Raw genomic sequence first — 24,327 nt, forward strand, 5'->3', positions numbered from 1 at the left:
GGGTTGGGGATTTAACCTGGAACTTCCTGCATGCAGAGCATATGTTCTGCCACTGAGCTACAGCCCTTTTCTCAATGTGTATGAGTGTCCAGCCAATTTAAAATCAATGGTATTAAACATTAATTTAGAAAATGTAAAAATTAGGACCTAGTCCTTTGTCAGATATCTCAGTGCTTTTGCATTGGCTAGCCCACTGAATAGTGGGAGCAAGTTTACTTAGTGAGCATTTGCGTATCATCCTTGCTGCGCACTTTCCTTATAGCTCCAGAAGTAAAACCGCTAGAAATTTACTTTGTTTAAATGAAAACTAAACATTCAGGCAAGGAGCCTAGAACAACTTCGAGGGAGGCAGGTTCTCCTGTGGCTACAGACCTGCATAAAAAGGCAAAATTCAACAGGTACTCTTTTCCCTATCCCCATGTCTCTATTTCACCAAGAAAACAACCGAAGAACTCGTCCTTGTTTAGCTTCTTTATCACTTTGTATGGGATGGGGGGAGGGAGCACAATTATTTGAAACACTGTATCGAAAAAGAGTTTCCAGCCCCTGCTTGCCACGCTTGAGTTTTCACATTCTTATCTGCCCCGCACATGGAATGCTGCACCAATTGCAACCAAGAACCGGAAGTTTTATCGGAGAAGACAGCAGCCTCTTTTCATCCACCTGGGAATGAACTCGGAAACGGAAAATGTTTTTTTTTACTTCCGGCGGCGGCTGTTTTGGGGAGGAAAAGTCGAGTCTTTCGAAGGTTGTTTTTCGGGGCTTTGATATTGTAGGCACCTCAGGAAGCGTTTTTCTGTTTTTATGCTCGCTCCATCGCCGCCATCATGATGCCCGTCTTCAAGAGCAGCCGGCGCGAGTTCACTTTCGGGCCGTGGAAGCTGACGGCTGCCCGGACCCACATCATCAAGTCGTCCGAGGCCGAAAGGTGCGAGTGAGCGGGGATGCTGGAGAGGAGCGGAGACCTCCCCGTAAGGGACGCTGGGTTAGCGCTATTGGCTCGGCACCGCCTTGCGTTCGTTTCCCGAGCCCTGCGGAGTAAACAGTTACTAGGAGCCCGTTTCTTGTAGCTGCCAAGACCTTCAGCTACAACGAAGTAATTCTGACTGCGCTGATGTCAGTGGCTTTTATTGACCAATGTCAATGATACAAAATGCTTTCCATAGCATGGAAACTTCCTTTGCAGTTGAAATGTAAAACATTTCCTGTGAAAGGTGGCCCCGACTATTCCCCCTGTTCATTTTCTTATAATCCCCCTGATCCCAAATCTACAACATATTTGACATTATGTGTTGCAGAAAAGAGAGCGACTTGTAGAGATCTCTGTAGTAGTAAGCAGTTGATTTTTGGCATGGCAGCTGGTCAGCAAAGTTAGTGGTGGAATAAGTGGAAGGATGCTTATGTTTCAGAACTGGTAACTCTTAAGAAATTAAGCTATGATGCTACAGTGCTTCTGCAAGATGACTAGGTGATCTGATCAATCTCACACATATTTCACTAATTATTTCTAGTTGATTTTTCAATGATTGTACCTAACTTTCTTGCATTCTGAGGACTGCTTTGCATGTTATTAAGTTTGTGGTAAGCCCTCTTATTAATACTAAAGTATTATCCTGCATGCAGGTTTGTCGTGTCCATGTACTGAGAAGGTATGGCCAACTGTGACTTCCGGTGCATGTATTAACCTCCTGCTGTGGTCTAAATAAGAATCTGAGGACTTATGAGACAGACCTAAATGTGAAAGGAATATATGGGTTGTGGGGAGGATAGCCTTCCCATTCCTAATATAATCTTAAATGAGCAAAACACTTTCAATGTCATGGTATTCAGAATTAGATATGACATACTGGAATACTCAAAAGCAAATTATTTTAAATTATGTAGCTAGTGAGAAATAGTTCCAAAGTGATGCAACTTCTTGTTTCCATGCAGATTAGCTGAAGAACTACATATGCCTTGTGTTCCAGAAATGATGTTTGGAGACAATGTCTTAAGAATTCAACATGAATCTCTCTTTGGGATAGAATTCAATGCAACTGATGCTTTAAGATGCGTAAATAACTCTCAAGGAATGGTTAAAGTTGCCTGTGCAGAAGAGTGGCAAGAAAGCAGGTAATGAAAACATACGTTCATCCTCAAATTAATACAGTTAGCTACTTTGGAGGATTTGTTTTCATTTGTACTTTTTTATGTCGGTCACTTGGTGTGTGTGACCTTGATACATACTTAAACATTTGTCTCTTTTCCCTTTACATAAAGAAGTTATTCTTGTACATTTTTTCTCTCTTGAGTTATGGCTTTTGAGATCATGATGCAAGACTGACTGTAAGTTCAAAATACTCAGATACTCAGTCTTGCACACAATTAATTTTGTTTGAATGTAAAGAGTAGCATGCGCAAAAGAATCAACTATGTTTATGCCCCAAATGAAAAGTATTCAATTTAATTAACACATCTGTTTTTAGAATAAATCCATTAAATAAAGAATTTATGGCACCTTTCAGAACAGTTTACAAAAGTTAATTAGTTTCATATATGCAATAAGATAGCTTCCTATACATAGGAGGGGCTCTCAGCTGAAGCTATATCCTAGCACAATAGAGATCTGTTGGCAAACTGGACTATATTTTGAAGAGTTTGGAAAATAAAATTATACTACATGATTCCATCTGTTTTAGAACAAACAAAACACTTGATTTTATACAGCTGATAATTTTATGCCAATGTTCAAAATCTCTAGGCATTTGCAGATACATGGGTATTTACACAGGTAAAATTGCACAGTTTATTTAAGAAATTGTATCTATCCCTAGACAGTCTTTGCCTGGTTCTGTATCTGACATGCTACAAAGTTGTCTATCTTTTTCTTTGAGGTCTGAACCTGAGCACACAAAGGAAGTTGTTAACCCATATGACTGGACCTATACAACAGATTACAAAGGGACTCTTCTAGGTGATACAATAAAGTTAAAGGTACACTTTTAATTCTGTTCTTGATGGTTGACTACTTTGATGTACGAATCTGTTAAAAATTTCTGAAGAGCACTATTATAAGGCAACATACTTTATATGCTTTTTCCAGGTTTCTGCCACAACAGAACACATAGATACAGAGAAACTGAAAGCCAGGGAACAGATTATGTTCTTTGAGGAAGTACTGCTGTTTGAAGATGAACTTCATGATCATGGAGTTTCAAGCCTGAGTGTAAAAATAGTGAGTTCAGTCATTTTATGTGTGATATCTGACAGTACTGTGATATCTCACAGTAGAAAATGTTTTTACAGTTGAACTGAAGGAAAAAGCAGGAAGGTGCAGTACCCAAATTTCCTTTTCCCCACCTCTGTTTTAAAGATATCTCTTTAAAATGTCTACTTCCACCCCCATCACCCCACTTACATTACAGGGAAGCCTAACAGAAGCGCAGGATGATACTGGTTTTTACACTACTAAGAAGACTGTTTTGGCATTAAGCAGTACATAATCTTTTTAAAAAATAAAGAGCTATCTGCAAATTCCACTCTGACTCTTGCTTTCCTTAAGACATTGGGGCAGAAGTATCTTGCTTGTGAGGTTCTGTGAAAACAAGATTATTAACTTATAAACTCTAATCTGATTCAGTGGGAGTTCTGTATTGGTCATATTAACTTGCAGTTATAAAAGTATTTGTGCAAACTGATTTACTATCTGAAAATTTAAATTTGAGCTTGTAATATAATTACTTTGCAACAACGCATAACAAAAATGTTAACATTGTGGTTGATTTCCATCTGTTTCATAAGATTTTCTGTTCAAACCAAGGACAGGCCAAACATCTTAGTTAAGCTTTACTGTTGGGTAATGTTTCCTTTTAGAGGTACATACCTACAACTAAAATGTTTTCTTGTATAATGGAATAAGAACTGTCCTCTGCTTTTAACACCACACTGTAGTTTCTGCTAGATTGACTTGTAAGAGCAAAATGTCGTGGATGTGTGCAACTACAAATTATTTTTCCTTTTTTTGGCAGAGGGTAATGCCTTCAAGCTTCTTTGTGCTGCTGAGATTTTTCTTGCGAGTTGATGGTGTGCTTATCAGGATGAATGACACTAGGCTTTATCATGAGGTAATCTTAACATTCTTATTTTCTTCTATAGGCCATAAAAGATGCGGGATAATCTCTAGTATTTAGAAGTGAAATGCCATGTTATTGGTATATTTATGACTGTTTAGCATAGTAGTATCATGATGAGAGGAGAGCTTCCTATTTCTTTGTAATTGTCTAGCTAGTTTGAGTAGATTTCTGGAGTCCTACAAAGACTTCCCTTCACATGATTTTTGTCCTCATAGAACTCTGCATACTGAGAGGGAGATGTGTGCATGGGCATCGCAGAGGGAAGGGGTTAGTTGCCCTCCCTGGATGAACCATAATCCCTAGATTTCTAGCTTTCATTTTAAAAAGTTTCTAGTATTTGTACATCCTGAGATATGAGGCAAAATGTGCTATCATTTTTTTGTGAAAAACTAGCCTGCTCCCCCCTTCAGTGTTTTAATTTGCCAAAAAAATCCTGCAGACACCCATGGATGCATAGTCATCAGTACTTTAATTGATACACAGTTTTGTAGTAGAAATGGTTTAAGATTATTCAGGTTTATTTTTAAACATTTCAAATCAAATTGCTTTCACTGAATCATCAGATGAAAACAGATATTACTTCATTTAAAAAATATATAAATGGAATATATATATCAATAAGTGAAATAATACCTAAATTTTGTTACAAAGGACCAAATAACATACAGTTGGTTTGGAGACTACCAATCATTAATAGTCTAATAGCCAAGTTCAAAAATTTGGCCGCTTGCTCCATAATTGACTTGTTAGTAATATAATAGTTACCTTGAAGTAATATAATAGTTAAGAGATTTACTAGAACAACCAGGGAAAGAGTGGATAATAGGGTATATTAAGTCCTTCCTGGCCCCTTGATAGAAACTGCAATACAAAAGAACGTGCAGGATGGACTCAACCTCTGCATTGTTACAGGGGCAACATCTAGAATTCATGGGAGTTTTATTATATCTGCCATCAAGTAATTTAGAAGGGAGAACATTAAACCTTGCTAGGGAAAAAGACTTCCTATATTTTCGTATGGTTAAGCATCCCAAATAAGGCTTTCCATCTTTACAAGGGTAACCTAAAAGATCCAGTGACTGAAGGAAACATGGGCCCCATGCAGCTCCATGGAGCTCTTGATGGTCTGTATCCAGTAGACTCTGCTTGACTACCATGTTAGCACTCACCAAATCCATAGATGTCAAATAGGAAGGAGAAAGACCTACTGTACTAACTTTATGCTCCATAGTCTTCCTCCAGGGAGATTCATAGGCATCTGTCAGTACTTTATAGGCCAGAGAATTAGAGGTAAGCACATAACTGCAGTGAAGCCAGAAATGAACAGAATGGATCCAAGGCAAACATTTCAAGGAATTCAACCCTGCTTCCAGACAAAGGGCTCCAGCAACACATTTGGGAACTCTAAAAATTAACTTGAGGAAATGAGATTGAATTCCTTCAAAAGAACTTCTATAGTACGGAAACCAAATTGGAGCTCCAAAAAGAATCTGTGGCACAATTTTAGCTTTAAAGACCTGGATGCCTGCTGGTAAGAATTCTCCACCCTTTGTACAGAAAAACTGGGATACTGCTCCCCCATTCTTAACACAAATAAAATCACATTACAATAAATACAAATTAAAATACGACATAAATTCAGTAACAAGACCAGGTGTCAAGACCCATTCATACAGCATTAGAACAATATTTCTTAAATTAAGAAAACCGTTCTGTTCATTCACAAATGATATGGTAATATTGCCTAGGTATAATTTCTTTATTGGTCTTGCTAGATTTAGTTGCATCCATGCATCCTATGTAATATACACTACTTCATCAAGGATACCTTTGAGAGAAACACAATTGGTTCATTACTTGTGTATAATCTGTAGAGTGCCTGATGTCAGATGTTCATCTTCATGGGAAATGCTAGCAGTTTTTTATGTCTAAAGTAGTAGATGACCATTTAAATTAAAGTTGAAAGGGGAAAAGCATGTTCTCAAATCCAACTGGCAACTTATGTTAATTCCTGTGTATTAAAATCACATTGATTGAAACGATGCCTGCATGTAGAATCTTACAGTGCATGTAGAATCTTATACTTTATGCAATTACATTTCACCTATTTTCTTTATTACTAGGCTGATAAACGCTACATGTTACGAGAATATACTTCAAGGGAAAGCAAAATATCAAGTTTAAAGGTATTAACATTTTAAGCATAATAGTTTTTCTCTCATCAGCATTGGTAACTTCCTGATGCAGATTACTTTGTGATGGGGTACTGGTAGATAACTACCTTTAGTGAATATTTCTTGAGTTTTGTTGCCAGGGAAATGAAATTAACAAATAAAAATTATTTTTGTTTTATAAGTTTTTTTTAATATGCTTTAGTCTCAAGTGTAATGCACCTTTTCTCTACTTGGGCGTGTTTCTCAAACTCTTCAGTTATGTGGAAGGAATCACTTGAAGAAGAAATTTATTGGCTTTAATATGCATAAACGTTATATAAACAGAACATCTAACTAACTCTAATTTAAGTGTCCATTATAATTCTGTATAGAAGTAGTTTCTATTTGGCTGTGTTCAGCAAGGTTCTCTCTTTTGGTTTTAAGCATGTTCCTCCACCCCTTTTCACGGATCCTAATGAGATTGCTCAGTATTTACCTGTCAAGGAGAATATTTGTGAGAAGCTGGAGTTTCCAGAGGATTTGCATCCTGAATCTGCAGCAGCACCAGAAGGCACTTAAGTGGAATCTACATAATTTTGTGGACTTGAAACAGACCTTGCTCTGGAGACAGCTTCTTGGTCGTTGCCACTGAAGATTTCTGTACTTGCTGGATACACATCTATTTGGATGTCTGACTAATATTTCTGTAGCTGTGGATGGGCAAAGGGGAGTTAATTTCAAGGTTTTGCTAATATTTCATTGTGTCTATTTCAAATGCACCTGGAAGCCAATGATAAACCAGTTCTGAACTGGAGTTATGTGACATTGGAGAATACACCCCCAAATCATCAGTAATTCTTCTGAAGCATACTGCAGTTCAAGAAAGTTTGGAGGGTTTGGGAAAAATAAGACTCATTCATAAGTGCAAATGGCTTTTAAGAACTTTGTTTTAACATAGTCTTGGTTATAAAAGGACCCTGCTTTATATGACTTGTCGGACTGAGCGCAGTGATCTTCATGAGTTTGTGGATCTCTGTTATGTATTGGATGGTATTACTGTTTTGATCAGTTGCTTGGTATCTGTCTATAAACAGGAAATGTCATTTGGCCTGGTTCACATGCAACATTAAGCCATAGTTTTAAAATAAACAATGGTTTTACATGCATGAGCACTTCCTTCCTCACTCCTGATTGCACCATGTGGAGGAGGAAACTATCCTGAGTCCAGGATGTTGTGACGTGGGAACCTCTACTTGTGGTTTGATTCTCTCCAAACCGCAAGCAGTAAACCAAGAACAAACCTTGGCCTTTCCCGTTGTTTGTTTTGTTTCTCTCCAAGCAATGAGTCCAGGTTCACATATCACAACAAGGCAGACTCTGGCTTGTTTTCTTCCCCCATGCAGCATAGATGGGAGCAGGGGAGGAGCAAAGTGTTCATGTATGAATAAACCATGGTTTCATGTTGTAGGTGAACTAGGCTTATGTCTTGTAAAGGAAATTAAGGGTGGAATCCAATGTTGTAGAAGTAGACTTCTGCTCATGTAACAAGACGTCACTGTCCTCCCACAAAATCCCCTGAGCTTGAAGCAGATTTTGAGGATGCACAGAAGGCTGGAGTGAGGAGAAGAAGAATGTAAAGTCCTGTTGCATGAGCAGAAGTCCTTTTTGCTCTCACACAGACACCATTGGATGTGGCCTGATGCCTCTTTCACCGGTCAAGAAAAGCAATTTAACAAAGGTTTGGATCCAAAGAAGAATAAGTGGAATTCTGTTCATGCAGTGTGTTTTTCTTGGCTCTTCGCCCTACACCCCTCTGAAAGCCACTCCTGAGGATTGAAGGTTCCTCAACATACAGCAGGCTGGAGAAATCGGAAAAAATGGATGGGGCTGCCTTGTGTATGCAGAAGTCCTTGGTTCTTAAGCAGGCTAGACATTTAATAGGATAGCAGTTGTTGAAATGGATTGCACAGTACCACATACTTGGCAATCTAAAAAGGTTACCTCCATTTAATAAAAAAAATTATGGGAGGGTATATTGATGACATTGTACATTCATGTGAATCCTGTATACAGTGTTAACAATTCATAATATCTTAGTGGTCAACTTCAAGCTATTGTACATTAATGATATTTTAACCTAAAATGATTACAAGGATATTCATACTTGTTTCAGAGCAGCCTATGCTGCAAAATTCTTCCCCTGCCCTCCCCATGAGCTATGTATCTTGGAGGAAACCCTGTCTTTCATGTGGGCTGTTCTGGGCCCATTCTTCATTTCTAATAAGAGACTAAGTGAACTGCTTTGGGAAAAAGTTATTATTTAATTAATGTTTTTCAGAAGTGTAATCACTTTTGGTCTCAACATTTCGCTATATTCCTCTCCCTTTGGAGGAAGCTAGAAAAAGAGAGATTTGAGGTTATGACAATATTGAGTAAAACTGGAGTTGTTTTTTTTCCCCCAATGGCAGCAGAATTCTAGACATGCCCTCCTCCTAGTAGTAGCATATGCATTTCAGCTGTCATGACAGTATTCTTTTCTATTTGACTAAAGTGGAAGACTCCTGAGAAGTGTTTTGGGCTTGCTTGTGTTTCTGTGCTACCAATTCATTTTGAAAAAGTGAGTGGACTTTCATTCTCAGATTCCTCACTACTTATTTGGAGTATGCAATCCAATGCTATGCATATTTAGATAGGAGTTCCCTTGAATGTTGTAGGACTTATTTCTGAGTAAACATGCATAAGATTGGACTCCTAAGTTGTAAAGCATATTAAGACTTATCTCAAAGGATCAGTGGTAAAAAGGATACTAATGAGCATACCTGCATAGGGAAGACCTTGACTTCATGCAAATCGTTCATTAGTTCATTGATGCAGTTTGCTCTGAAAATTGATTTCTCTAAGGAATGAGTATATATAACCTGTAAATAACATGCATGTGTTGACATTACAGTTTACTAAGGAAGAAATCAGATAGTCAAGCTGATAATTGTATTCTTAGGAATATTTCATTTGCTCACGTTAACTGTATTCAGTTGTGGCTACCTTTCTGTTCTTTCATGATTACTAGGTGTATATTAAAATAGCTGATGATTGCTTGACCTAGAGAAGGGACTGAGATGAAATAGGTACAGATAGTTTCTGTATACTATTCAGTGAAAAGGTAAGACCCCCCAAAGCAAGGGCAAGCAATTCTCGTAATGAATCCTATTGTATTCTTCAGTATTTAATTTTGAAGAAAAAGAAAAAAATTGGGATGCAGACTGATATTAGAAGTGGTGTTGTTCATACTGCTATCTGCTAACTTACAAGGGTACCAGAATCCAAGTGTAGTAATATATTTACATATTTTTCTGTTCTGTCACAAATGGATAGAAATGGCTATGGCAAAATCAAGCTTGCCTGTGAGAAAGGCTGAAAAACTGCATCATAGTCCCTTGGTAGTCTTGTATGGTGTTAATGCCGTTGTGTTAAATACACTTGATGTCAGACTGTCAGTTTTATTTACCTTACCTGGTGCTACAAAACACATAGAAAGGATGGGGGAAGAACCTTAACTACATGCAAAAAGGAACACACAATTGCTCCTTATTGTTGGACATTCTGTATGCTATGTCATACACAAAAGGAAGTTAAGGCTGCATCTGCACTATACATTTAAAGCAGTATCACTATTTTAAACAGTCATAGCTTCCCCCTCAAAATCCTGGGAACTGTAGTTTGTCCTGGGTGCTGAGTTGTGACACCCCTGCTCCCCTCCTACAATTGCAATTTCCAGAGTAGGTTAACAATCCCTCTTCCCAGGGAACTCTGGGAATTATATTTCTGTGAGAGGAACAGGGATCTCCTAGTAACTCTTAGCACCCTGAACAAAGTATAGTTCCCAGGATTCTTTTGGGGGAAGCCATGACTGTTTTAAAGTGGTATGATACTGCTTTAAATGTATAGTGCGGATAGGGCCTAAGATTGCCTATACAGGGGAGTTATTTTAGTAAGTATTCTCTAAATGGAGCAAGCTGAAACCCTGATTGGCTACAGAATATTATCATTATCTTTAGCACAAGCCCTATTGAAATGGAGGGAAACTGGGCAGCTCCCCTTCATTTCAGTGGAATTTGTGCAGAAGCAATTTTTACACTGCACCCCAGCCCATGTGTGAAAGAAGCCTTTAATATTATTCTGTAGCCAGTCAAATATGTGATGGTTCATACTATAAGGATCTGTCACTAAATGAAAATGTATGACACATTTTAATCTCTCCCAACTTCCAACAGTCTTTACTGTAAGAAATATTTTCCTTACCTAGCTAGTAATAACAGATTGAGATGGGGAACCAGCTGCCATTGAACTCCAATTCCCATCAGCCCCAGGCAATGTGACTAAGAGTTGGGGGTAGTGGGAGGTGAATGTCAGGTTCAGCACCTCCTGCTCTGTTGGTTTCCATAAATGGAAATGGACTGCCTTCAAGTCAATCCCGATTTACGGCTACCCTATGAATAGGGTTGTCATGGTAAGCGGTATTCAGAGGGGGTTTACCATTGCCTCCCTCTGAGGCTAGTCCTCTCCAGCTGGCTAGGGCCTGCTCAGCTTGCCACAGCTGCACGAGCCAGCCCCTTCCTTGTCCGCAACTGCCAGCTGGGGGGCAACTGGCTCCTTGGGACTATGCAGCTTGCCCACTGCTACATAGGTGGCAGGGCATGTAACCCCTGAGCCACTCACTGTGGAGGTGATCTTTAGCTGGCCCTTGACACCTAGGAGACAGACTCTGGCTCTCACACCTTTTTCTTTACCTTTTCTGCCATGAAGAAAGGAGCTCGCCTTCTCTTAGTTCATAAACTCTACAACTGGGATTTTGTTTTCTAAGTATCTCAAGGGCCAATTTGTACATTATCACAAGATTGTATGTGGATGGGAAAATGTTGACTAAAAAGTGACTATATGGTGGAATTAAGGCTGGAATGCAAATAAATCCCCTCCCTTTTCCCCCAGTCAGTTATCTTTCCCGATACTATACTCTAGTGCTGTGCATCTAAAAGGCAGAAGATGGCACTGTAAGTCTTCAGTAAAAAAAGAACAGAGCAGCAGCGTTGTGTCTGATCCCCCTAAGGCTAAACTAGATGTGACTAAATACATCTTGGCATTTAAAAATCACATTTTAAAAACGTGAACAACTGCATAACTTTTAGGATTGCAGGAAGCGCAGTGTTGACATTTAACTCTTCAGTCCTGTGTTGTGCTCCTGCCAAAAATCTTGCTCCTTACATTAGAAGGAACGCTTCCAGTGGGGCTAGCAGTAAATTCGTTTATACATCTGCCCACACTAAGAAACCGGAAGCAAGCACGAATCACTTTTTAATAATTTGGAGTTGTATTCATCTGTCCTGTTCAGAATAGGCCTACTGAAATTAATTAGCCTAAATTAATCATGCCCATTAACTTCAACGAGTCTACTCTGAGCAGGACTAGCATTGGTTTTTGTTTGGGGAGGAGGTTTGGTCATAAAAATCTGTCTGGGAAATACTTTGGAAAAGATCTATAGACGGGAAATCCATTAAAACATAACATTAGGACTCTGACATACCTTTCGAGTCCTGATCTGTGAGTCTGGATTCCGTCTCACACTAGCTCACTCATACGGCACTTATAAAGCCGCAATCTTTCAATCAATAAGCAAAATAGAAATACTAATCAACGTACCTAGTTAGGAAGACAAACACAAGACCCGCTTTAAACAAAAGTGCAAATAGTAGTCTTCAATCCAAAAGCGATATTCTCTTACTCGACTTACTACTCTCGGGGAAAAAGCACCAGCATAACCTATATACAGTACAAGTGAACAAAGAGGCCACAGGCGGAGTCCAGACTTCAAAAGAGTAGTGCAACACGCAGGTGCGGGAAGTATACCTAACTACATTTCCCAATGTGCCTTGCACCAGAGGGCTCGGGTTGGTCGCTCCGATGGGCATGAGGAAAGCTTCACGAGCCTCCGGCTTCTTTGCATGTTGGGAGTTGTAGTCTTCGGAGGCGGGTTGCTTGGCTTGTGAAGCAGAGACGGCATCACTGTAGGTGGAACTCCGAAGGCAACAAGTGTCTGGGCCGCGCGGAATGGACAAGCTGAAGCGGGTTCTAAGCGGGAAGGACGCCGAAGAGCCGGGGGTCCTGGCCGAGGTAACCCTCACCAGACGAGTCGAAGGGGTGGAGTCCCCACGTGTCTTTCTCCTGAATTGAGTTAGGCTTTTGCCTTTGGTCGTGTTCTTCCTGTCTATAGCTACTGCTGGGATCTCTTCGCCCCAAAACTGAGGTGCTGTTCCTCACTCGAGCTCTTAGCCCCCACCCCCACTAGTTTTAGGGAAATAAGCGCAACCCGTTCTGAGGTCGTTGGTGTTTGTCCCTTTGCCCCCTTTATCCTCCCACACCTTTCAAGAGGTCCTCAGCTATCTGTTGTTTCCTGTCTCCATCCTGCTAGGAAGGCCAGCGGCTACCTTCCCACCCCGCAGGGCTTCTGTGCCTTTAATTGCAGTACGCGAGAGACCCGTTCTGGTGCCTCACTCGCCCCTTTCATTTCAAAGGGTGTGTGCTTATGTTTTTAATGTAATGACTTCCTTCCTTCCTCACAAGATTTTTAGCCGCTGACATCACCAGCACCAGAGGCCGGTTAAAGGTCCACACTGGGGCACGCTTAATTGGGATCGTAATGGAAAAGTTATTTTAGTCTGTTTTAATTCATTTGAGGAAAGTGCTACCGCTCCTTTGGTACTTCTCTTGCTAGCTGCACAAGAGTCCACAACCCGTTAATTGTAATCTAAGAGGAGCCAAGAAGGACTGTGACCACTGCAGGTGGTTTTTAAAAAATAAAAGATATTGGAGCAATCCAACTGACTGAAGAATCTTACACTGGATTAGCTGGTTGCCTCTCCACTGATTATTTACAGAGCGATTGAACTTGGGGGAAGTCAGCATCCAATTACCATTCAGGAGCCTCTAGGTTGGCTGAATGCCAGCTCGTCTGAGAGCTGCACACAGGAACCAGAAAGTAAAAACCTGCTCTTCCAAATACCCCTACCGGGGAATAAGCCGTCTCAGTTAACCTCTGTTGCATTTTTTTCTTAGACCTACCTTTTTCTGGTGTAACTTTTGCCTGGATTGGGACCTGCAAGAGTGCTCCAAGCATGAGTTGGATGTGGCTAAGTCCCGTCACCTCGACCCCTCCCCTGACATGCCCCTTTTTTGGGCCTTACACCTCCATTTGAGCTGGTCTTGTCTGAGCGGGCTGGGGCCTGCCTGAGCCAGACTGAAGGATTTATGCTGGGGTAGCCTGGCTGAGCCAGGATCCAGCCAACTCAGCTGGAGATCCATTGCATCCAACTCCCCTCAGCCCAGCGTAAATGCGAGTTGGATTGCACCCTTCGTTAGCTTATCACAAAAGGCTTAACTGCATTTTTTAAAATACATTGAAGGAAATGTGAAAAATACAGGATAGAATCAATGGCTACTAATCATAATGGTTATATTATCTCTAGTATCAGAACCACCATGTCCCTGAATTGCTGGGGATCAGGAGCTGGAGAGTGCCAAGGGTGCTCATATCCTGTACCTGGTTAGCCATTGTGAGAACATAATCCTGGAGTAGAGAGACCAGTGGCCTGATCCAGTTGTGCACTATTTGTATTCTTCTGTTCTTATCTCAAGGGAGAAAGGCGGAAAGGAAGGTGTGTAATAGTTGTTTACTACCAAAGGCACCCTGGGTAGAATTTGCAAGGCATGCGATGAGAAGCAAAACACCACTTTATTAGGGTATATCTTTGAGGTTGTTTGGCAAGTACTAAAAAGCTTGGCCTGCAAACTTTAATGATCAGCTAATGTTGAATAAACCAGTCTTAATTGGTGGTCCATAAGTAAAGTCTATTTTGGTTCCAGTGTGTAAATGTGATAGGGAATTAGTCATTAGTAAAAAGCAAATACAACAGGCAACATTTCTTTCTAGCAAAGAACAACATGTAATACAAACAAAAGTAGTGCAGTGTTTGCAGATGTCATTTGTTTTTAAATAGGAATAAGTTCTATTTAATACTATTAACATATTTTTGGTGGGTTGTATCCAGTGGCTTTGCACTAGTGGAAAGTGGTTGTGCAGGGTAGAGAACCTACTGCAGTTCTCTGCACCATATCTAATACTCTTCCAAATGTCAGAGAGTCGCAATGCTGGGAACGGAGAGTTCTGAGCGAGCTTGTGTGTGTGTGTTTGAATCCTTGCTAAAGATTCTACCTTCCCTGCAAATTAGTCAGAGACTTTACACTTTAAAATAAGAAATAACTACTTTATTCTGGAAGTACATGCTTGATAGGAAAAAGTCCTATATCTAGCTAACTAGCTAAGTTGGAGCTACAAACACTGAGCCCAGTGCTTGCCCTCATGCTTTGGAGGAGAGGGAGAGACGAAGGAATATGTCTGCTCCCCTCTCAAGAGAAAGAAGAAGTAAGAAGGAGGGAAGGAACTGTGATCAGCATCCTTTGCATATCAGTCTAGCAGGAAGGAAGAGACAGCAGGAGATCAAAGGACAGGTATAGCCTAGCAACCAAGAGGTCTCCTCTCTAGCTATCCTTTTTAACCCCATGCAGCCTCAACCCACAAGTTGGAGTTGAACCACATATATTCCAACACCAAAGGGATTCTACCCCTCAGAAATAGTTTTTTTTGGGGGGAGGGGAGTGTGGCAAAAATCAGGTGCTGTGTCTTGTACTTAACGCAAACCTTGACATTCATTGACTCCCGAATGTAATTCAATGCTAATAAATTTAGGGTTTATTATAGAGGGGCTTTTGAAATGGTGGGGCAAGTAATGAAAAAGTTATAGATCATCTATGGATTTTATCTTTGTGCTGCTCACTCACATGGCACATGTAGCATGATGTTCCATTTTCGTACAACAGAGGACTGATCTTGCTATAGGGAGATAAGCATGCTCTTGGTGTGCTTGTTTGTCTGATAAACAGAACTTGATGGGCACTCCAGTACTGGCTTTGCATCATCATGGAGCATATAAAGAGTAAGGGATGCTTTTAAATTTTGGACCATCTTAAAAAGATCTAAATGGTTGGAAAGAGGGGATGAACATGTTGCTTTGTAATTTTTTTTCACAAGGGCATTGAATAAGTGCTTCAGGACCCACGAAATGAGGGTTTTCATGTTTGTTTATGGAGAGTGTTGTCTTTATTGCTAGTGATATGCCTGTGACACTTGCACAACCATAGTGCGATGTAGCAGTTGCAGTAGCAATGGATTCATCTCTGGAGGAGGGATTCTATTTGCTATTGTGAATACATTGCACATTTGTGCTGGGAAAACATAACATCACTGCATCAAAATGACAACCTTGACAATATATATCTGGAATTGTTCTAAGTTAATGACATTGATGTAGCGTAACAGCTGTGACTTAACTAGAAATTATGTAGTCCCTGGTATGATTCTCCACTCTGACATGAACTCACTATGTGACTTTAGGTAAGCCACAGTCTTGGCCTGAGTCCCCACTCTCATCTACAATATGGCAGGTAATAATACTGGCACCCCTTACAGGGTTGTTGTAAGGATCATAACTAGATAATTGAAATCTTGAAAGTTATGTTGCTTTTTCATAGTGAACTGCCCATAGTGGTTCACAACAAACATCCATTTATTGTCAAAATACAAAACATATGAAAAACTGAAATTTGTTATAAAATTTATTGATAGCTTCAAACGGGAGAAAAGATTTCAGAAGCGTAGAATAAATTCCATTCTGTTTGATAGCGAAATAGGACAAGCAGCTGGATATTATCAATCTATTTACAATGCAGGTCTGTGGTACTGTATGTGTTGAGTAAAACCTGAGAGAATCAAACGTAACTAATATTAGCGTAGGAAACATCAGCTTTATTAGCATCATTATCTCTTTTTCCCTACCTTGATTATCTCTTGCGTTTTTCCCATGTGGTATACATTCTTTCTTTCAATCTGTATCTAAAGAGCTACTCAGCTAGTTAGGCATGCAGAAGAAAGCTTTTGATACCCAGATGTGAAATCACTTTTGAAATTAGCAGCACATCCAATGCAGTGTTAAATGTGTCTAAACCATTGTCTTTTGTCTTTTTTTTGGAAGGTGATTCAAAATGCTGGGTAAGAATGATAAGTTGGATGCACCTAAAGTGCTTTTGAACTTGGCTTTCCCCAAAAGTTTTAATTACTTAGATTTCAGACAACTACATATTAATTGACTGGCTTATCATATATATTTTTTAAAAAACTGTAAATGATAACGTGTGATTCCTGGCTTTTGTAACAATGGCCAAAATGATCCAAATCCTGCTTTTATTAAACGAATGCCCTTTTTTAAAACAGAGTGTTTGTATTCAAATAGTTGATAGAAGCTTCCTAGCATTTTCAGAGCTACATTCTCACATAAGAAGGAAACCTTCTCTAGAGTAGAATTGGGCATAAAACAATTAGGTCAACACTTTCATTATAAAAGATGGAATGTTGCCAGTCTTTATTAACTGAATCATCTTGGGGTAAACTGGGCATGAAACTTTGACTATGCTAAGCAGGTGAAATGGAGGATTCAGTAAACTGTTGTTGAATATTAGAACAGAAATGCAACTAATAAGCAGGGAAACTTAACTGCTTTCTGTGAACAGTTGAAAAGAACAAGCTCAAAGTTGCTTTGAGTGGTGATCAATAGAAGGTATTGTGGAAGAAAAAAATATTTGAAGTTTGCCCATTTTTTAACATTGTGAAAGGGATTTTTCTGCTAATAGAACAGATAGGTAGGTACAACGTCCAAAATGGTGTTCAAAGCATGTTTGTGAATTGTTAACATATGTATGAGATGGACTTCATTCAGTAACATTTATATCATAGTGTTCCTTTACCTTAGTTGGAAATCCAATTTATTCTTTTAACAGTTTTATCATATGGACAGCATGATACTGTGTACTTCAGTTTCCTTGCTTAGTAAGACTGCTTGAAGGAAACTGAAAGCAATCGTCTCTATATTGGGTCATACACTGATGCCTGACTTTTTAAAAACACTGACAATGAAATTTTAATAAGGTTGTCTTTTTAAAACTTCCAGGTGGCTGATGCATCTTCCTTAAGCTGGAGTACGAGAGTGAAAGGCTTTATAGCTTGTTTTGCTATAGGAGTTCTGTGCTCTATTCTGGTAAGAGCTTTCCATCCCCACCTCATCAGTTTTTGTTGGATAAAGTTTGGATTTCTTGTATAATATCTTCCATGGTGCAAAGCAACCTTATACGCCATGTCTCTTATTTTTCAAATATACTCAGCTGTATCTTTGCTGAAGGAACGTATGAGAGTCAGCTCCACGTGGAAGAATCGCTTTGACTGATCTATTTACCCTATATTTTCATATCAGTTCAAATAGTTCACTCTTATACATGCTTGCTTTGAAGTAAGTTCCACTGTGAACCAGTGGGTAGTAGTATAGTGGCAATTTCAGAAATACAGGATCCCTTCATGATAGTCACACCATATACCCCTTGTAAGATTATACAATCTTCTAAGATTTTACAATAAAATGAGCTTTCAGTCTCTTACTGCGTTTGGAGTACTTTCCCTTAGTGATGCATTGTAATGATCAATGCAGATCTCCATGTGTTGCCTTTTAGCTAGATCTACTGTTTTCTGTGCACATATCTGGGCAAATGTACTAAGATGCTGCAAGGTAAGGAACTTCCTTTGCTGAGTTTCCCTTCTGGCTGTCATACAAAGACTCAGAGTAACTGCATTTTTGTAGAGCTTATGAGTTTTAGGAAGAAACATAAGCATGGAAATTCCTGATCCTAACCTCTGGTGTTGTCTGCACCACACACACTCTCTTAGGCATGTTCATTTGCATTTCACCTTACCATGCACAATACACATAATACACAACATCATTAAAAGCTGAAACACTTTCTCATACATGCGCTTTCTCCCCCCCTCCCCCCTTCAAAGTATTTTTTCTCTTTCCCTTCTCTCCTTATATGGCTTTGGGCTGGAACAAAACCATCTCCCCACCTTTTTTTGTTGCTGCTGGCTTGAGAATAAGATCCTTCTTAACAAGCAAAAAAAACCTGGAGGCTGTGCAGCAGAGAAAGAGATTCCCCCCTTTCAGCCCAAGTTCTCCTCTCCCTCCTTTTCTTCTTTCCCTTGCTTCCTTGCTCTCTTTCGTAGTTTCCCCGCTCATCTGCCCTTCCCACGTGCAAATTATGCCAAACACAGCATCTCCAAGAAATTTCTGACTTGTGTTGGAGATAACTTCCTCCTATAGAAAGTGGAGGAAGCAACCAGAGGATCAGTATCCTGGACTTGATTCTAACCAATAGAGATGATTTGGTGGATGAAGTGGCATTTACGGGAACTCTGGGGGAAAGTGACCACACCATAATAGAATTCTTGCTTTTAATAGAAGGAAAAGCTGAGAGTAGCCATACATGCACCCTGGACTTCAGGAAAGCTGATTTTAATAAACTGAGAACAATTGTAAGTACAGTTCCATGGCAAGCGACCCTAATGAGAAAAGGAGTCCAAGGTGGGTGGGAGTTTCTAAAAAAGGAAATTCTAAAAGTGCAATGGCAAGCAATTCTAACAAGGAAAAAAAGGGGAAAACAGCAGAAGAAGCCAATGTGGCTTCACAAAAAGCTTAGAGATGACCTGAAAACAAAAAAGGACAACTACAGGAAGTGGAAAGAAGGCCAGGCCACAAAGGAAGAGTACAGGCAGGTATCATGGAATTGCAGGGATGGCGTCAGGAAGGCTAAAGCTGAGAATGAGCTCAGGTTAGCGAGAGATGCTAAAAGCAACAAAAAAGCTTTCTTCAAGTACATCCATAGTAAAAGACAGAGAAAAGAAATGGTGGCACACCTACTCAATGAGGAAGGCAAAATGACAACAGATGACAAAAGGCAGAAGTGCTCACTTCCTACTTTGGCTCAGTCTTCTCCCAAAAAGGGGTCTATGACCCTCCCAGGAAACATGAAGTAGAAGGGGCAGGATTGGAGTTTGAGATTTATAGACAAATGGTCAAAGAATACCTAATCACTTTGAATGAGTTCAAATCGGCAGGGCCCGATAAACTGCATCCTAGAGTATGGAAGGAACTGGCTGAAGAACTCTCAGAACCGCTGTCTATTATCTTTGCGAAATCGTGGAGGACTGGTAAGTGCCGGATGACTGGAGGGGAGAGCTAATGTTGTCCCTATCTTCAAAAAGGGCAGAAAGGAGGAACCAGGGAACTACAGACCAGTCAACCTAACATCAATCCCTGCAAAAACTCAGGAGCAGATTATAAAGCAGTCAGTCTGTAAGCACCTTGAAAACAATGCCGTGATTACTAGGAGCCAACATGGATTTTTGAAGAACAAATCCTGCCAAACTAATCTTATCTCGTGTTTTGATCAGGTAACCTTCCTTGTAGACTGTGGGAATGCTGTGGACATAATATATCTCGACTTCAGCAAAGCTTTTGACAAAGTGCCCCATGATATTCTGATTAGCAAGCTGGCTAAATGTGGGCTGGATGGAACAACTATCAGGTGGATCCACAGTTGGCTCCAGAATCATACTCAGAGTGCTTATCAATGGTTCCTTCTCAAACTGAGCGGAAGTAACGAGTGGGGTACCACAGGGCTCTGTCCTGGGCCCAGTGCTCTTCAACATTTTTATTAATGACTTGGATGAGGAGGTACAAAGCATGCTTATCAAATTTGCAGATGATACAAAATTGGAGGGCACAGCTAATACCGTGGAAGATGGAAACAAAATTCAAAGGGACCTTGATAGGCTGGAGCATTGGGCTGAAAAAACAGAATGAAATTCAACAGGGATAAAGTTCTACACTTAGGAAAAAGAAACCAAATGCACAGTTATAAGATGGGGGATACTTGGCTCAGCAATATGACATGTGAGAAGGATCTTGGAATTGTCATTGATCACAAGCTGAATATGAGTCAACAGTGCGATGTCGCTGCAAAAAAGGCAAATGCTATATTAGGCTGCATTAACAGAACTATAGTTTCCAAATCATGTGAAGTATTAGTTCTCCTCTATTCAGTACTGGTTAGGCCTCACCTTGAGTACTGCATTCAGTTCTGGTCTCCGCACTTCAAGAAGGTTGCAGACAAACTGGAAGTTTCAGAAAAGGGCAACAAGGATGATCAGGGGACTGGAAACCAAGCCCTGTGAGGAGAGACTGAAAGAACTGGGCATGTTTAGCCTGGAGAAGAGAAGACTGAGGGGAGATATGATAGCATTCTTCAAGTACATGAAAGGTTGCCACACAAAGGAGTGCTGGTATCTCTTCTTGATTGTCCCAGAGTGCAGGACACGGAATAATAGGCTCAAGTTTCAGGAAGCCAGATTTGAACTGAACATCAGGAAAAACTTCCTAACTGTTAGAGCCATATGACAATGGAACCAATGACCTAGAGAGGTAGTGGGCTCTCTGACGCTGGAGGCCTTCAAGAGGCAGCTGGACAGCTATCTGTTGGGAATGTTTTGATTTGGATTCCTGCATTGAGCAGGGGGTTGGACTTGATGGCCTTATAGGCCCCAATTCTACTATTCTGTGATTCTATGATTCTCCCACAACAACAAACATTCGTAGGAGCCAATCAGCATGAAAGGAGAGCTACTGAGAAGCGTTTTCTCAATGGCTCGAATCAGCAGGAAGGGACACTGGAGACATGGGGACTCTGCCGCGATCCTACTCCCAGAAATGTAAGGGGACACCACCAACCTGGATGACTATATCCCTGTCCTTGGGTCTTACTCCCATATTAATCTTTATGGGTAACATATCTTGTGAGCAGACTTTCCCTGCTTTTTCTTCCTGTAGCCCCTTATAAGCCTCCCACATCTCCTCCTCCTAGAGTGGATGGGGAGGGGGGCGCACAGCAGGTAGAAGAGCCAAGCGAAGTCCTGTTGTACAAGCAGAAATCCATTGCACCATCAGGTGGGCATCATTTAATGTTACTGTATATGTTTTGCAATCTAAATGTAATTTAACGTGGAATATTGGTTGCAAGTCTTCTACTGGGTCACAAGAAGCCTGTGGCTTCAGAACAGGAGAGAAAATACAGACAAAGGAGGAGTTGCCCAGACAATAATAAGTTCTAATGCTGAAAAATAATTATCTGTCTAATATCCTCTATTTGTATGTAACTGGTGCCTGAGGCTTTAGAGGGGACTTTCAAGCAACCAACAACAAGGCAGTAATTCATTCTTTTTCATTCATGGTTGAAGTATCAGACCTTTCTTGATGGGCATGTCATAAACATGTTTGTGTTCAGTCACCACCATAGGTGATTGATATTGACATCTGATCTTCAAGGCATTACCCATGTACCCACATGCAGACTGCGGTGTGCTTTTTTCCCCAGTGTGGTGAACCTTGCTTCTTTCTGGATTCAGAATGCTGAAGACGGACTAATTGGCCAACTGAATACTGATTCACTTGATTGTCTTATTCCTCACTCTTGCTTCATTAGGGCTGGTCATTTTCTTTTCTTTTTTTAAAGCCTAGCATGTACCTTCATTCAATAAAACAAATTCTTCATTTGTGAAAAATTGCTCTGGAGAAAAAAGGAGGGAGAAAGGGCCTCATTATGTTGCAGGAAGCCGGACACTGCTTTGGGGAAGAGTAGGTTTCCTGTGTGGTGCAGTGCTGGAGTTTTGGGTCTGGATATGGGCAAGTTTAACTCAAATCCCCATGTGGCTCTGAAGGTGGCCTCTAACTAGTCTGTCTTAGCACAGTCCTATCCATATATATTCAAGAGTAAGTTCCATTGAGTTCAATGTAGTTTACTTCCAGCTAAGTGCTCATAGGATTGCGGTCTCAGAGCGGTTATGAAAGTAAAACAGAGCTCTCAGGTCTTTGGAAAAAACTGTATCAGTTATAAATATAAGTAGTACTAGGGTTTTCCTCCCTCCCTCTTTAAACTGAAATAACAAGGAACATTGGGTTGTAAAGCTGTTTTAATCTCAGTTTTGTTACTGCCCCGTCATCCCTATATACTGATGATGTTGTTTGTTTTATTTATGAGCTGCTTGCCATGAGACATCCCAAAGTGATTTACAGTATAATAAAAACATACATAAAACAGTTAGATATATATAAAGAGCTGAAACAATTGCATATAGAGAAACAATTTTAAAAACTATATAGAAAAACAGTTAAAACAACAACAGCACATATATAAAATCAATTCAAATCCAATACAGATACCAACTGGGATCATGTTGCTGCATGATTCCCAGACTGAAATCTAGATCTGAGATATTCTTGCTTTTGGATGAAATGCTGGTTGAAAAATAATATTTTACTATTTTATTTTCATGCTTAATACTCCCTTAGAGAATTGAAACACATTTTATATGATAATGGATGAGAGAATCTGGAATACTTATATTCAATAGTCTCTCATGCTATTTCTCTACAGGTATGGTTTATAGATTTTTATAGTGATGATGTGTGTTGCTACTGTTTGCCTTTCCAGGGTACTTGCCTGCTATGGCTTCCCAGGAGGGGGACAGTCTTGTTTGCAGTATTTTACACTTTGGGGAATATCTCATCCCTTGGAAGGTAATCTTTTTTTCTTTTAATTAGTAGTAGGACACAGAATATCAAATATAAAACGCATAAACTTTTTTTCATTTTACAGTTAAAATATTTTGACTGAGAAGAAGAGGGGTGCAATTACACGCTTGTGGGTTTTAGCGTGGAGTGTGGGAAGTGATTTTACTATGTTAGCCTAACATGCTGTGTCCCATTAAATATTCAGTGATTTTACTGCTTGTTTTCCAATATAGTAGTCTCTAAGTAATATTTTGGGGCTAGGAGAAGGTACATTTATGACTCCTACAATACAATTATTGTATCAGTTTAAGCTTGTATAATGTGCAAATTTTACAATTGGGTGCTTTGTTCTTGGTCTTGCTGCCCACAAATTTGTTAAAAGGTATTTTATCTTCTTATAGCACCATCTTTCTTATGGGACCTATGAGGCAATTGAAGAGAATGTTTGAACCCACGCGTTTGATAGCTACTATTGTTATGCTTGTAAGTAATGAAGCTTTTTTGTTTGTTTTAACTTGTACTGAAATTGAAAGAGCTTTCACTTTTAGTGTCCTTTTTAAGGGATTTGTTTGATTTAAAATACTTTTATATAAGAACATAAGAGCCTGCTAGATCAGGCCAGTGACCCATCTAGTCCAGCATCCTTTTCTCACAGTGGCCAACCAGATGTCCAAGAGAAGCCCACAAGCAAAGCCTGAGTGCAAGAGCACTCTCCCCTCCTGCAGCTTCTAGCAATTGGTTTTCAGAAGCATACTACCTCTGACTATGGTGGCAGAGCACAGCCATCATGGCTAGTAGCCATTGATAGCCTTATCCTCCATGAAGTTGTCTAATCTTTTAAATCCATCTAAGCTGGTGGCCAACACCGCCACCTGTGGGAGCGAATTCCACAATTAACTATGTGCTGCTTGAAGAAGTACTTTCATTTGTCTATCCTGAATCTTCCAACATTCACTTTCATTGAATGTTCATATGTTCTAGTATTATGAGAGAGGAAGAAAATCTTTTCTTTATCCTTTTTTGCCTTGCCATGCGTAATTTTATGCACTTCTATCATGTTACCTCTGGCTTGCCTTTTCTCTAAACTTAAAAGCCCCAAATGTTGCAACCTTTCCTCAGAGAGAGTCACTCCATCCCCTTGATCATTCTGATTGTCCTTTTCTGGACCTTTTCCAACTCTACAATATCCTTTTTGAGGTGAGGCAACCAGAACTGTATGCAGTATTCCTAATGCAGCCATACCATAGATTTATACAATGGCATTGTGATACCAGCAGTGTTATTTTCAGTACCTTTCCATGGAATTTGCCTTTTTCACAGCTGCCGCACACTACATTGACATCTTCATTGAGCTATCCACTATGACCCCAAGATCTCATTCCTCATCAGTCACTGCCAGTTCAGACCCTATGAAAGTATATGTAAAATTAAGATTTTTTACTCCAATAT

The 24,327-nt window shown here is 40.0% G+C and overlaps 2 protein-coding genes and 1 long non-coding RNA gene across 7 annotated transcripts in view; 2 read left to right on the forward strand and 1 right to left on the reverse strand.

Annotated features, from left to right (window-relative positions):
* TIPRL (TOR signaling pathway regulator) lies at positions 1-9,751 on the forward strand. Of its 4 annotated transcripts, none has more exons than XM_061628267.1 (7): positions 1-398; positions 1,933-2,112; positions 2,874-2,973; positions 3,083-3,214; positions 4,008-4,103; positions 6,236-6,298; positions 6,710-9,751. In XM_061628267.1, exons 1-7 carry the CDS (start codon positions 301-303, stop codon positions 6,842-6,844), a joined length of 804 nt encoding a protein of 267 aa, XP_061484251.1. In that variant the 5' UTR covers positions 1-300; the 3' UTR covers positions 6,845-9,751. The 4 variants fall into 4 exon arrangements, with proteins under 4 accessions (XP_061484251.1, XP_061484250.1, XP_061484252.1 ...); XM_061628266.1 differs by lacking the exon at positions 1-398 and adding an exon at positions 664-928; XM_061628268.1 differs by lacking the exon at positions 1-398 and adding an exon at positions 995-1,116.
* On the reverse strand, positions 1,935-12,796 carry LOC133385378 (uncharacterized). Its single transcript, XR_009762862.1, has 4 exons — positions 11,960-12,796; positions 9,085-9,183; positions 6,762-6,975; positions 1,935-3,199 (listed from the first exon to the last, which is right to left on the reverse strand). It is a non-coding gene; the product is annotated as an uncharacterized LOC133385378 (long non-coding RNA).
* SFT2D2 (SFT2 domain containing 2) overlaps positions 12,134-24,327 on the forward strand; it is a 25,059-nt gene continuing 12,865 nt past the window's right edge. The window contains exons 1-4 of one of the 2 annotated variants that reach the window (XR_009762861.1): positions 12,134-12,430; positions 17,377-17,463; positions 22,799-22,884; positions 23,280-23,361. Coding sequence is in view for 1 of the 2 variants with exons in the window: in XM_061628270.1 (XP_061484254.1) it covers positions 12,368-12,430; positions 17,377-17,463; positions 22,799-22,884; positions 23,280-23,361 (318 nt within the window). In the remaining variant the exon portion in view is untranslated. The remainder of the gene's footprint in view (positions 12,431-17,376; positions 17,464-22,798; positions 22,885-23,279; positions 23,362-24,327) is intronic. The other variant, XM_061628270.1, reaches the window with a different exon arrangement.

Source organism: Rhineura floridana, chromosome 5 (assembly GCF_030035675.1).
Source record: "Rhineura floridana isolate rRhiFlo1 chromosome 5, rRhiFlo1.hap2, whole genome shotgun sequence".
In the NCBI taxonomy this organism is placed as follows: Eukaryota; Metazoa; Chordata; class Lepidosauria; order Squamata; family Rhineuridae; genus Rhineura; species Rhineura floridana.